General features: G+C 35.0%; 1 protein-coding gene across 2 annotated transcripts; it reads right to left on the bottom strand.

Moving 5' to 3' along the window:
- Positions 1-950: 950 nt before the first annotated feature.
- Positions 951-11,264, bottom strand: LOC117327562 (biliverdin reductase A-like). 2 transcript variants are annotated; one of them, XM_033884620.1, is made up of 8 exons: positions 11,134-11,264; positions 7,574-7,744; positions 6,306-6,422; positions 5,770-5,867; positions 5,046-5,144; positions 4,104-4,281; positions 2,887-3,029; positions 951-2,250 (listed from the first exon to the last, which is right to left on the bottom strand). In XM_033884620.1, the coding sequence occupies exons 2-8, from the start codon at positions 7,711-7,713 to the stop codon at positions 2,117-2,119; spliced, it is 909 nt and encodes a 302-aa protein (XP_033740511.1). In that variant the 5' UTR covers positions 7,714-7,744; positions 11,134-11,264; the 3' UTR covers positions 951-2,116. The 2 variants fall into 2 exon arrangements, with proteins under 2 accessions (XP_033740511.1, XP_033740510.1); XM_033884619.1 differs by lacking the exon at positions 11,134-11,264 and adding an exon at positions 8,757-8,853.
- Positions 11,265-15,649: the final 4,385 nt, after the last annotated feature.

The following is a 15,649-nucleotide window of genomic DNA, read 5'->3' as shown; positions in this document are numbered from 1 at the left end:
CTTATCTTCTCTTTTCATCTTTCAGCTGATTCTTGAAATTATTTCGTTGCCAGCTTTTTGATCTCACAAGGCTCAACGTCCATCTGTCGTAGGTCAAACAGGCTAAAATCTTTTAAACAACTTTTTCACAATAACCAATAGGCTCAGGGACTTGATATTGGGTCTGTAGCATGCTTGGGTGAAGGGTTACCAAATTTGTTCAAATGAATGGCCTTGACCATATTAAGTTAATTTTGAGAGTTAAATCAGTCAAAATATTAAAAAAAAACCATCTTTTCAAATTACTGCGACACCATGAGATCTTATATATAGTCTCCGATACACTTGTTATGTTTATGTATAAAAAAGATCACTGAGTAGCAGGTGAGCGATTCGGGCCCAATGGGCCCTTGTTAACTTCTCCGATAACCCTGAACCAATTTCAATGAAATATTGCAGAAACCTCATGGCCAAAGGTCAATCAAAGTTGTGAATTACATTTTGAGTAATGGCCCAATGGGCCCTTGTTAACTTCTCCGATAACCCTGAACCAATTTCAATGAAATATTGCAGAAACCTCATGGCCAAAGGTCAATCAAAGTTGTGAATTACATTTTGAGTAACGGATCTAACGCAAAACTTTTAAGTTAAATGCTGATGATGCCACCTTTCCTGCCAGAAACGTAACATCAAATTTGCTTCAATGTCATTGCAGAGGAGATGAAAATGACAAATTGATCATTCTTGCTGCCCTTGATGGTTTCCTGCAGGGATTTGTAATGTGGAAGGAAACCAAATTACCTACAGATAATTGGGCAGGCGACCTAGCTTTATCTTTTCACTTGATATTGGGTAATTGAACTCGGCCGTCTTTCGTAGGTGAAAAGTGACATTCAATAATATCCACTAAGCCATCTGACTACCCAAGCAAGTACAGAAAACAGTCTGAAAAGATGGAAGTTCATCAGCCATTTAAAAATTCCAATATTTTATTAGCATATGTACTTCACCAAATGATTGATTAAATTCATAGAAATTAAAAGCAAGAACATGCATGGTTTACAGATAAATAACATAAAAATCATGAAACTGTTTTAAATATTTTAATGAAAGTAACAAACCCAAAAAAATATTTCTAAAAATATGCCCTATAATAAATTTGCCTGAGATAGACATAAAGTTGCCAAAAAATGAACAAGAGGCCCATTGGCCTTAACGGTCATCTCACTCTAAAGACCCTTGTACTATAGTAGTATATATAAATACTCATTACCAAGTATAGTTTGTCAGGTTTGAGTTGAATCCCACTGGTGGAACTTGTGAAGTTTGAAATAAGTGTTGTTCAGGAAAATCATGATTGCACAATCAGCCGTGACTGTCATGTCAATTTTTTTACCAAGCAAAAAATAACAACACTTTGTTGGCTACCCTTCCTTAACATCCTCACCAATTCCCAGCTCAATGGCACCTGTGGAACTGGAGAAGAAGTTTAAAATGTGTTTTCAAGACGGCTGCCATGACAGCCATTTTGGATTTTGGACCGACCCGAAAAATAACTACACTTAGTCAGGACCATCCAAGGATCATTCCAGGCAATTGACAGCTCCATCCAACCAGTGGAACTTGAGAAGAAGTTTGAGATGTGAACAGTTTATGCAAGGCGGACAATGACGAAGGAAACACAATGACTAAAGGTCACCCTGACCCTTCAGGTCAGATGACCTAAAAACACCTGCCATATAGCCTTGTACACATACATGAAAATCTGTTTCCGACATCTGAGCACCTGAGGTCCAAAGTGGCAACAGTTCTATTTGTATCAATATAAAAGTATCTAAATAAAATGACTGTTTAAAATACTTTTCATTTGAATTTAAATAATTATGATCTCAAACATAAATTACAACAATTATACTCGGAGAAGATATAATTAACCTCTGGTTGTATATCTGATAGAAGCAAATAAATACCCTTGATCACAGAATCCTGAACATAGTTGTCTTTCTTTGCTAGCACCAAAGACTCTTTTACATCATTATTTTATCATTGTATGACAAAATACTTCCTGTCAACATCTGTACACTTCTGTAATACATTGTATGAAAATTATATAATCAGCAGCTTTTATTTAGAGATGTCATAATATCAAGGAGTGAATATCTTCTGCTATTTCCATACTACGTATCGTCCGATTGATATCTACTTCACTGTTCTTGCTAGATTTTACTTCGTTGATAAACAGCAGGAAATCCCTCATGAAGAGACCAATTACTGAAAAGATAAACATGACCAACTCAGGTTCCATCCTCAGAATATAGAGTTTTTTTATCACTTTACTAGCCTGATCTACCATTAACATTAATTGTAATGCATACGGCTATGTGATTTCATAAACAATGCATGAAATCACAATAAATACACAACGTCTCATGATGGCTCTAAAGAGGAAAGCATGGATAATGCCATCACTTATATACTTATAAATATGTTATATGTTAAACACACTTGAACTTATATAATATGGAATTTATTAATTCTATAATATGGTATGTCACCCACTTCAAATTATTGAATTCGTTTGAAAAATTCCATATGACACAGTTTAATACACTTGATATTATTAACATTATTGATCTGCTTCCTGATCTTAAAATGTATTGTTACAAGAGCCAGGGGCCGCGGTGGCCGAGTGGTTAAAGTGTCCCGACACTAGACCTCCATCTATGGGTTGTGGGTTCGAAACCCACGTGGGGCAGTTGCCTGATACTGACCATAGGTCGGTGGTTTTTCTCTGGGTACTCCAGCTCTCCCCCACCTCCAAAACCAGGCACGTCCTTAAATGACCCTGGCTGTTAATAGGATTCTAAACAAAACAAACCAAACCTAAACCAAATACAAGAGCCATACCTGGTTTTGTTCCTTCTCCCTGAGATGGTTGTGATTTCGGTGCCTCAGGAACATATTCTAAAACACTTCCATCCTCTAACTCAAAGTAAACTTTCTTCTGTCTCTTGGCTTCAGTCAACCTCGTTAGAGATACAGTGATCTTCCTTGAATACAAATATTAAGCATACAGGAGCAAGTATTTATTATTACATTCAGTAACACACTGTACCTTGTACAAATCCACAATTAACCCCCAGTCAAATTATATTAACTTCTGTTTTAAAGGATTTCTTCAGAACCATTAGCCCTATAATGTTATGACACTGTGATATTGATCTATAGTTTAATGTGGTGTTTATAGGAAGTCCTCTTCGATAAACAAACTAAAATCAATCACATTTGTAATTGGCCCATATTACTTTTTTAGGTCACAAGAGTCAAATATTTGTGTTTAATTTCAGAACATGTACTTTGACACCTTGAGTCATTGTTTCAGTGAAACTACAGATATAGACAGTTCAAGGAGCAGGCTACTTCAATAAATAACTTTTTCGAGGTACATGTACATGTATTTGTCAATGAGATCAAGTTTGCTATATCGAAAGATCTTGGTATCCACTGTTGATTTATCTACATTGTTTCTTATTGTAAGATTAATTTTTTCTGCTATTACCTTCTTTCCTTTTTCCTCTTAATAAATCGTTTGATACAAAAAATGGGAACCTAAAAATATTAAGTATTAGAAAGATCTAAGAAGAAATTTATGAGAAATACTGATAACAAATTCAACACTGTTGACATCCAAGATGGCCACTATAGGCAGCCTTTCTAGATCTGAATGGAAACTGAATTGGCACAACTATAGACCAAGGGCAAACTAGTATTCTGTTTGAGAAATGGCTTTTCAGTATACTTAATTCTCTAGAAATAGGCCAGCGATGACAAACTTCAACAATCAAACTACAAATAAGATTCCAGATCAGACTCAAAATTGAATGGGCACAACTGGGGCCAAGGAGAAGCTACAAATCAAGTTTAAGAAATATCCTTCCAGTACTTCTAAAGAAATACAGATAACAAGGATTCTTTACAGCCGGCCAAACAAACAACTCACGGAGGAACAGTGACTTGAATTGCCCACCAGCTGATAATAGTAGCCTGAAAAAGACCTTCATCCACAGAACCAATTAAGTTACATGTAGGTCAAAAGTTATGTCAGATACATTCACGAGACATACCTTCCATCTACTGTTTCCAATTCTGCTGTTGCATTATAGCCATTTTCCAGTATTGTAAACTTTCCACCAACGACCTTGACTTCTCCAACCAAATGATACACCGTTTCAATTAGGGAAATATTGGCTATGAATGGTTGACCAGATCTCTCCATGTCCCCAATCCAACCATTTCGCTTTCCTGGTGAGAGAAAGCTATTTTGCAAACATGTATACAGGTAGTACTCAGTCTCTGAATTCCATATTTATTAAAATCATTCTGTAGAATTTAGCATTTTTATCACAAATCTAACTAATGTCATACTCTGATTTTTAAGCTACACTCTCCTACATCAAGTAGGATTATAGCATTTTTATCATGTGATCTTCAAAACATTCAACAATTTTTCATGTCATTGTTTTATTTTTGTGAACAAGTTCAACATATGATTTCAATTCAATTCATGGACTTTAAAGGGACAATTTAGTCAATTAAGTTTGTTTACTTTTTGATCATGACTTTAAAGGGACAATTTAGTCAAGTTTGTTTACTTTTTTATCATTTCAAAAATTGTTTCATGAAAGTGTACTCCTTATGAACTATCCTTGACCATATAAATTGATACAAGTTTATGTTTTCCATGCATTTTTTAATTAATTCTAAGGGGGATCATAATCGTATAACCATACAATTTATATGCAAATGAGCAAGCTGTCTCTACACACTTTGTATACCTGTGTGCAAGCACAGCCCCGTCTTGTGACTGTAAACAACATTGGTTTGCATTTGAAAATAGGATCAATACCAGGTTTCATATAAATTTGTCCTATTTTTTAAAACTATATGCCATATGTTATGTGTGAAATAAAGATACGACTTCATGGAGGATTTTAAATTTCTAAGCTGACCAGACTAACACAGAAAAGAAATGTATTCCAGAATTAAAGATCCGACATTCTTAATACCTGTGAGTGAAATTGTTCCAGAATTCCATTTTCTTGCACCAATCAATTTGTCTTTAAAATCATTCATCAAAGCGATATTTTCTTGGTGAAGAATTAGACCTGCAAAAAATTACAAAATTCTTTTAAAATGAACCTGATTATACAAAATTACAATTTGTTTAATTCTTGATGGCAAAAGTCATAGTCAATTTCTACCACAATACGCCGTGTTATTCCACTCTCAAGCCATTGTATAAATTTGCCGACTGTTGGATAAATATATGTCATATACCACTAGTGGTATATGACCTTCCCGTCTTTTGATTGGTCAAGAATTCAAACTTTGACCCAAGCTGCAATTGTTTTTGACGTCATCAATAATCGAATGACGTCACATCACCGGGTCCCGGACGTCACCGGTACACTTTATTTGCATACGCGAAATAATACTTGGCCATGTTTCCCTTTGATTCAAGCCGATATTATTGTGGTAGAAACAGGTCACACGACTCGTGATTGTTGGATATGGAATTAATTTCACACTCGTAAGTTATTTTTTAAAAGTTGCAAAAGACACTCGCTAAAGCTTGTGTCTTTTGTAACTTTTAAAAAATAACGTACTCATGTGAAATAAATTCCATATCCAACAACCACTCATTGTGTAACCTCTATATATACCACTTATATGAGTAAGAATAACTTATTGTGAAGTCATGTGAAGCTGAAAGCATAAAGGAGTACTAGCCTTTTTCAGATGCAAGCTGGTAAAATTCCTTTGCTGATGCAACAGATAAAGCCACTGGGAATTCAACTAGCACATGCTTTCCGTGTTGTAGACTTTTTCTGGTGAAAAGTGGAGGAGAAATCCAAAATTATTTTGAATTAAACTTTAACATAAACAACATTTTCCAACAATGCTTTAATCTAGATTCTTTTAGTACATGTATACAACAGTTATATATTATATAAATTGTAGATGAATCAGTAACTCAAAAAATATTTTTACCACAGAGTTGGTCATATAAGAAAAAACATACCCAGTACACAAAAAGTGCATGGTCTAAAAAAATTACAAACAGAAAAATAAAGTTCTCTTATGCATTATTGCACACTCTCATAAAAAAACCAGGACTTGAACAGCTAGGTCATCTTTTAAAGGTTTTGCATAATTGTCTTTATACAATTATATGTCTCCCACACCTTTACCTAACTTAAAATCCAGGATTCAAAAAGGTTATATTTTAAAGATTTTGTATAATTGTCTTGTCTTCGACAACTTACCTGACTAAATCTTCATGCTGTTCGTTCTCTGTACAGATAATGATAACCTGGACATCTTGTCTACTCATAGCATCATCAAGATCAAGTTTTACAACTCCTTTTATTTCAATGTCTCGTCTATAAATACAGAACAACAATATGGCAGCATGTCATGTAATATACATGTATATGAAATACTATAGCTTGAATCTCCTCTGGTATCACAATAGGCATCCAACATTTTGATCAACCATCTCTTCCATCCAGTGCTGGGACCAGATATAAATAGCTAAGGCTAATCCTAAGAATAATAATTGATATTTTGTGAAACACAAAAGCTCACCTCAGACGGATGTTGTCATATAAAGTTTATGAGTAAGTGTGGTATCTATTTAACTTTACTTTCCTTTCAATCACATGTATCTTTTAAATTGACAGTCATGTCTTTGGATCAATTAGAGTAACCTACATCTAAAATTTGAGAAAGATCTTTATAATCAAGATATATTGTTGATAATAAACTTCAATTAAAGAAATCCTTCAATACTGTATATGGCCATATAATTGTCATCAATCTTGTTTTTCCAATCAGTCTCAAAATTGAGTTAACAAGCACAACTCGGGATCAAGGGAAACCTATGCATGTAAACATTGAAAAAGATTCTTCACACAAGCATGGCTCAGTCACCTTATTATCTCCCTTTGACCAAGTATTATCAATTTATTCAGATAAATTTCTTTGAATGGTCTGCAAAATTCAAGCTAAGTAACACATCCTTATCCTATCCACATTACACAAGAATGGGAAAAATTGAATCCTCCATAATGATAATTTAGCCCAAATACATCTAATTATATATATATGCAATATAAGGTTATGTCACTTTCTAGAGTTTAAAAGATTAGAATTATAGAAGTATAATTTACATAATAACATTATATCCTAGGGGGAGTGGGGGTTTCATAACTAAGGAAATGTTACAATATTAGTTAATGACAATCATGCATTATCGAGTATTTAAAACCAGAGTTAAGACTTGTTGCTTATTTAATCAACAATTTAGCTTTTTGAAGTTTACCTTTTCTGAGCAATGAAATCATTTTCTATCTGGAATATGCAATTACATATTCAAAATGAAACATCCTTTAACATCCTTAGGAAAAAGCAATATATTGTATACTTATAACGTATTGCGTCTAGTCCATCCACAGTGTCATACTGTATAGCATATCTGCAGGTACAATAACCTATACCCTGCATTAGCTGTCCTACGTTTCTCTTGTTTTACCTAGACACAAATCCTTTGATGGTCCAGTGGCAGTCTCTGAAGTGAGATATGACCGACAGGTCTCTGATTCTAACCCTTCCTGCTATCCCAATCCCAACCACCACCACTCCATAGGGGTTGGATGTCGATCCGTCTGCCATTTTCTATTTTCTAATGGAAATAAGCCATCAACTGTAAAAAGTAATTGAACATTAATAATGAATACCAATTAATTTTCTATATGATTTGATAGTGAAATGGCTTTCCAATATTTGATACATTCATTACATCCACAGAACTGACAAAGTCAATTATGATGCATTTTTAAGCTAATTTTAACAGAATCTGCATGCCATCTACATGTAGCTATGACTGTTTTGAGCAATTTGCGAATGTGATTAGGTATAAATTTACACTACATTTGTCATAGCTTACCAACTAAGTGTAAAGCCAGGCTCGTTGAAAGTTGGGAAAATATATCTTGAAAAAGGGCCTGCTACAATTCTTTATTTCTTTTTGAAATTTTCAAATTGTTACAAAATATTTTTGAAAAAACAGAAGGAAAAGTCTCTAGCTCATTTTTTTCATCAACAAAGCTGATTATCTGAAATATATGAAATGCCAGTACTTCATTATCTTAGGAATATGGAGTGCCACACTGAATTTGGGTATAAACAGAGTTATTGCCCTTCGTTCATTATACATTTGTTATGAAAGAATTTTCTTCACATACATTCCGATGACAAACGTCATAGGGAATATTCCTACATCAGGAACTGGTTCAATTCCTTAACTTCAAATATTTAATTGGCATAGGAAAGCGTTTGGCCAACAGAATTTAGGAAAATCTCTTAACTAAGATAAATAATATGGTTTCCCCGAGGAAAAATTGAAAGGATTTCCAAATTAAATATTGACATACGAGGTAATTGATGCAACCATATATATTAGGAGGTCGCGATCGGTCACCCCGCTCTACGCCATTGTGCACAATACTGGTGACACCAGTGACACATACACTGTCATGACATACAATGTCATAACAATGTACATGTAGTCTGTAGACGTACTTTATACATTCGGTTAGCTTAATTAACTGTTATACAAATTGAACAGCCATTTTTTAAGGATTATGACAAAGATTAAGATATATCTGTGTGAACTGACATCTATGTTCCTCAATGATGTTTACTGTCACACTCACCAACATTGTCTGTCTGTACGTGTACGGTACGCGTGATAAGAACGATGTATAGGAACCTACACGTGTTTCCACACCGAAACAAGGGAGGTAACTAATATATGTCACTCCGTGTCTGTGGTAGTACTACACCAATCGTCCAGGATTTTACATACATTATATCATATTTATATCTCGTCACTATATGGAAAGCCATTAAATAAGTAATTTTTCAAAATAGATTTTTTGTTTGTTTTTATATTAGGGATCGGTAATCGATAATTAATGCACATTCGAGTGATTGATCCCATAGGCCTATCCGTATATTATCCCGATTTTCGTGGCAGACGTCGACCATATTGATGGGAAAGTTAACGACACAAGGTTTTAAGGAATGAGCAGAATATTGAAGTCTACAGGGAAATTTTATGAACGACATCATATATGATATCATTCGGAAATAGCAGATGAGTTCTATGCATGTTGATATGCCAAGTGCATGATTCCATTCTCACCACAGGGGCTTGACAAGTTCCTATGACCGAGAATGAAAAAAAACATATGCCAGGGTCCGACCCCTGGATCATTCAATAATACATTATCTAGGAGTCGGGCCCTGGGGGTAAACATTATTTTATTCTGGTCACAGGAACGTGCCAAGCAATTAACTGTGGTCTCACTACCCTGACTCTTATCAGAGACTTGTACATGTATATCACAAGTCTCTGCTCTTATATACTTTTTCCAAGGGCAAAACTATTTTGTTTGTTCGTATTCGCCATGGTTTTATCGATTTTGATCTACATAACTACTGGTTTTGTAATATATATCGATATTCGCTATTGTTTTGTTTGGAGCAAAATCATCTTAATATTGTAGAATCGTTGGTACTTGGTGTCCAAACCACATGGCCGATATGTTATATACAGAGACCCACAACATTGGTACTTGGTGTCCAGAACACCCGACCGATATATAGGTTCTTAATCATGTTGTTACTGGATTTTGACGTTAGCTAAACTAATTTATGTATCATTTTAGTCGTCACTTTTATTGTACATAGATCTAGAAAGGAGTAGTATTTTTTTTTACCGAATATTAATATAGCTCCCTAAAACGTTAAAACACCATTTACATACATGGATAGGTCCAAAATACAAATAAATTGTAATGGATTCCCAGGCCCCTATGTGTATACACGGTGATGACGTACTATAGTCAGGCCATATAATCAGTGCCTGTAAATTGTTATTATTCATCGTCTATACTGTAGAACAGGTTTTGCTTGTTGATTGCACGTTCCATATGAACTTGCAATCAAAGTTGAATGTCTGCCAATGGAAAAACCTGTTCCTCTGAGGATTTCCAGATTGTTGTATGCACGGTTTCTCTTTCGATTTGTAACTGCAAAATAACATGTGTATACAGTAACTAGAATGTATGTGTTCTACCAGGGACGTCTAATGTATGTCCCTGGTTCTACAGAACAGGTTTTGAAATGGCGGATTCCAAAAGTAAGGAATGACGTTTCATGATTTTGACTTAGTTCTCTTTAAATTATTCAAAATCAGATGTAACTTAATTTGAAAATATTTTGTCTTTGCTATGTCTTAGTATAGAAAGAATAAAGGCCCATAATGTATCGACAGTTGTAGTTAATTGTATGATACATAACTTTGTCCTTAGCCGCAAGAAAGGCAATATTTAATTCATACAGTTACAGGCCATATGTTAGCATGCATTTTAATTTAGAGTCTTTCAGTTCACTGCTGTACTGTAGATATGGCGGCAAATATACCAACGGCAATCGCTACCCATTTTTGCTAGCTAAATGTAGAAATATATTGCATTTTTGCCAGTGAAATATACATTATATAGAGGATATTGAATGGTTTCCAAAATACTCACTTGACATTAGCTTTTTATGCACAGTTTTTTCTGATAACAGCAGAAAACGTTTAAATTGCGTTTATTGGTCCTTTCAAAATGACGCCGTCAATTTGACGTTGAGTAACGTCACAAAGAGACGACGCCATGAATTATGTTATTGATTTGGGGTCCATGGTTTTCCGTTGAATATAACATATATTTTACTTGTATGACAGAATCACTCGTGTTTCGCACTCATGAATATCGATAATCTGTCATACTCGTGAAATATACAATTGTATATGTTATAAACAACGGGAACCCATTCAATATATATCCTCTATATATTTCACTGGCAAAATGCAATAAATACCAGGAATACTCATTTCTAATCACCATGCTCATATATGTCGGTCGATATGTGATGTTATTATTCATGGAGTCCAGGATACCTTAAATCGCCTGATGTCCAACAAAAAACAATGATGTTAAGAACAATGGATGGTGTTCTTACTTAGTATGGCGTACATACCGGAAGTTTTCAGCTCGCTCGACATTTCATCAAATATCATAGACATATGATGCACACATGTTGAAATTGTTTACCGACGAATAATCCTGTATCGTACACGAAGTTGTTTACCCATGATGTTGATGTTCTAGACTGTAGAACATTCGTACTGTATATACTGTTAGTATTGTTATGCATCAGTTACAAGTTTTCAAAATCATTATGTTATTCATTATTATGTGTCGTAAGTATATTGCCTGTGTTGTGCCCTCCGCCATCTTGTCATTCAAGTTGCAATATGTATACATATTATATGAATATTGTGTTATCCTATATGCTGTGTTGCATTTGGAATAAATAAATTGAATTGAATTGAATTACAGAAAATTGATGATCTGGTGTTAAATATCGAGATTCGAGGATACTTCTGTATATATTAATACTTGCGTTTGCGTTTAATAAAGCTTCATACTCGACTAGCTTTTATAAGTCGGTAAAATTTATCATTTAAATTATGACTATTTATGTAAATTTGGGGAATTTGCATGGTTTCATTTCCCATAACACTGGCCTTAAACGTTCCTCTAAATATTTGCATTTTTTTTTTATCTAATCTCGCAGTGTCTTAAAGTTATATCAATTCTGGCCTTTGATGGACGACATCATTTGGTATAGGAAGGACGAAATCGTAACACTTCAGGATGATCCTCCAAAACCAGCCACAAAACGACACAACGAAAACAATCCGGAGATATGGTACATGATTAAAAAGGAAAGTAGATGATTAAGGGAGTAGTCTTGTAGAACTACATGTATAGCCAAGTTCAAACGGGTTTTATTGTGGGAACCAGACTGGGATCAAACGGGGTTTATTGTGGGAACCAGACTGGGATCAAACGTGTTTATTGTGGGAACCAGACTGGGATCAAACGGGTTTATTGTGGGAACCAGACTGGGATCAAACGGGGTTTATTGTGGGAACCAGACTGGGATCAAACGGGTTTTATTGTGGGAACCAGACTGGGATCAAACGGGTTTTATTGTGGGAACCAGACTGGGATCAAACGGGTTTTATTGTGGGAACCAGACTGGGATCAAACGGGTTTTATTGTGGGAACCAGACTGGGATCAAACGGGTTTTATTGTGGGAACCAGACTGGGATCAAACGTATTTTATTGTGGGAACCAGACTGGGATCAAACGGGGTTTATTGTGGGAACCAGACTGGGATCAAACGTGTTTTATTGTGGGAACCAGACTGGGATCAAACGGGGTTTATTGTGGGAACCAGACTGGGATCAAACGGGTTTTATTGTGGGAACCAGACTGGGATCAAACGGGTTTTATTGTGGGAACCAGACTGGGATCAAACGGGTTTTATTGTGGGAACCAGACTGGGATCAAACGGGGTTTATTGTGGGAACCAGACTGGGATCAAACGGGTTTTATTGTGGGAACCAGACTGGGATCAAACGTATTTTATTGTGGGAACCAGACTGGGATCAAACGGGTTTTATTGTGGGAACCAGACTGGGATCAAACGGGTTTTATTGTGGGAACCAGACTGGGATCAAACGGGTTTTATTGTGGGAACCAGACTGGGATCAAACGGGTTTTATTGTGGGAACCAGACTGGGATCAAACGGGTTTTATTGTGGGAACCAGACTGGGATCAAACGGGTTTTATTGTGGGAACCAGATTGGGATCAAACGGGTTTTATTGTGGGAACCAGACTGGGATCAAACGTATTTTATTGTGGGAACCAGACTGGGATCAAACGGGTTTTATTGTGGGAACCAGACTGGGATCAAACGGGTTTTATTGTGGGAACCAGACTGGGATCAAACGTATTTTATTGTGGGAACCAGACTGGTATCAAACGTATTTTAGATAAATTTGCTTTTTATCCGTTTTGTGATAAAATTACCATTCTCGTTGAAGTTTGATTACTGTTTTGCTACTCGTTAAATGTTTATTTTTGTTTAGACTGAGTCGTTGGTACAAACATCAATTCCCAAGAGGTCTTTCTAACTTGATACAGCCATCAAAATGAATTTAAATCTGTTTAGAGTTTAGGAATTGAATAGCAATAATACATGTCGTTTGTTTTGTCAAACTTAAAATAAAAAAGAGTACTAGTATTCACATATGTAGAGTGTGCACAAGTGTCTTTTCCATTTTTACTACCCAATTACGTAATACTACTTCACTTCAGCAGTGCAGGAAATAATGGAAATATATGCATATTTATGAGACTTCAGAAGTATCGAAATGGTTTGAAGATAGAGATAAGTTTATATTGAAAATCTTATGTCGAAAAAAGTTGGACATTTCTCATACAGATGGAAATATTTAGAGAAATCATTTCAAATCTGTAACGAATTTGAAGTGAAATGAAATTAAGTCATGAATGCAAGCCATCATCATTTTTTTTTTATTCTTTCTGGAATCATAACCAGATGTGAAGCGAGAAAGCAAAATAAAATCATTTCTACATTCCCTTTTATCGAGTGAAACTCGCGACTGTTTTTGAAACCACCTGTATGTGCATCATTTATTTGGAATACTATTTTTTGTAAGATCAGTGTTGAATGTGTAGCATTGAAATCCACATTATATGCAATTTTACCTTAACAATACAGAATTGAAAAATCCACGATTCTGAACTACAAACATTTGAGTTTTATCCGATTACTTGATATTATTCAGAAAAGACATCACAAAATGGATGTTTATCATGAATTAATTTGAGAACAACATTCATAAAGCATCATAATTTTGTTGCAAATTGAACGATACCATACCCCACTACGTACTTATGGCCATAATGTACATATTTGTTAGCAAAACCAAGATATATTATTTTAACCTCAATTCCTATTTATCACCATATTTTTTATAATCATGCCAAAATAATTAGCAATCGAATAAAACGTAAAATGTGTATACCCATTTTTTGTTTTTCAGAATGATATACCTGGACCTTATCAACAGTTCGGTAAAATAAAAAGGCACAGTTTGTCATTGGTATGAAGCATGGTTGTCGGAGATCATGTGACGTTTTGCAAAGTACTATAAATGGAGTAACGATATACATACTGAAGCAGTAATGGCGTGACTTTGAGTACATAAGATTAAGATATGAGACTCAACAGGATTCATATGAGAACTGTAATAAACTCAAAATAAAACCCTCATTCCTACATGAACTGTGGACCTCGTCATCTACATACACTGGCGATTAAGTGTGGAAACACATGTTGTGTATATTTTGTATCTATAATTTAATCAACAGTTTTACCATGCCATTTATAGTTACTAAGATCGAGTCTGCTCGATAATTCTCAAATAAAGAGGGGCGTATATTAGGTTGTTTCTTGACAGAAAATCTAGTCTGTGCACTATATGTATAAACACTTTAACAAAGGTGAATGGTAAACCAATGGAAATTCCAACTCAAGCAGCCAAGTAACCTGAGGATTTCCACATTGGCTTTTCGCTAGAATTCTATTTATAAACACACACTGTAATGTCATGTTTCACTTTCGATTTGTAACGTGACAGCAGAATTGCTAGCCCGAGTTTCCTCTGGCCCTGATACCATGCCACCATGTCTGGTGTACATAGACATGGTGTCATGCAGGGCCAGAGGAAACAGAATTGCATACCTGTAGTCGCTCGCATATTTATCATAATCTGAATTATGAGACAAATACCGGTAAATAGAGTGGATAAGTTCAAAGATTCATTGGCTTACACTGTATATTTGGTAATATCCAGTCGCTGTTAGAAATAATATGTGTTTTTCTGTAAAAAGGCGTTGACTCAATATCATACTTAACTGTATATCCTTTGATTAACCTGAAGATGATTAACCTGAAGATAGACGATTTCAGTTTATTTAGTCTATCAAACTAAGATGGTTACAATATTCATACACTACACATGTTGATGTAATGATATTTGTTACACAACCAATTGATGTTTGTACGTCAAGTACGGTATGTACCCTGTCACCTCCATCAGCATGTGTACCCAAAGGTGTAATACGTGTACTAGTTGTCTCCCAAATTCGAAGATCGATTTCGATTTGACTATGCTGCTGTGCTCTGCTATACGTCACATATAAACCATTTTGGATGGGTAACAAAAATCCTTACATATATCATACTTTTCAGCCTGAAGAAAATGTTTAGAAACACTATGCGTGTGTTGTACCATTATGACAATATAACAATGTTTCGTACGTGGATTACACTGCTTAAAGGTCCAGCTTTCTCGATAGGCGATTTAAAAAAACTCATCGAAGTAAATATTAGTAAAATATACTTCCTTATGCAGGTTCAATCTTACATCAGCAAATACCGCGTTTCATTTATTCATCAACTGACGCGGATATATTAATGCATCCTTATCGGCAGTACAATTTATATAACTATTTCTCTTTTAGTGATTAAATTAGCCACTTCATTCAAATGATTCTGTCTATATGTAATTCTGTTCATTCCTTGAGTCTGTGAACGGGTGTAATGCGTA

Source organism: Pecten maximus, chromosome 5 (assembly GCF_902652985.1).
Source record: "Pecten maximus chromosome 5, xPecMax1.1, whole genome shotgun sequence".
Classification (NCBI taxonomy): Eukaryota; Metazoa; Mollusca; class Bivalvia; order Pectinida; family Pectinidae; genus Pecten; species Pecten maximus.
Note: the sequence above shows the minus strand (reverse complement) of the source record. Positions and strands in the feature narration are given on the sequence as shown.

What these genes read in the sequence shown, in the direction of transcription:
- LOC117327562 (XM_033884620.1), bottom strand. Translation starts at nt 7,713, where the DNA reads ATGGCAGACGGATCGACATCCAACCCCTATGGAGTGGTGGTGGTTGGG. An exon ending in CCAGCTTGCATCTGAAAAAG is followed by an intron (nt 5,145 to 5,769) that starts GCTAGTACTCCT and finishes AATTTTTTGCAG; the next exon opens with GTCTAATTCTTCACCAAGAA. An exon ending in TGGAACAATTTCACTCACAG is followed by an intron (nt 4,282 to 5,045) that starts GTATTAAGAATG and finishes TTCTCTCACCAG; the next exon opens with GAAAGCGAAATGGTTGGATT.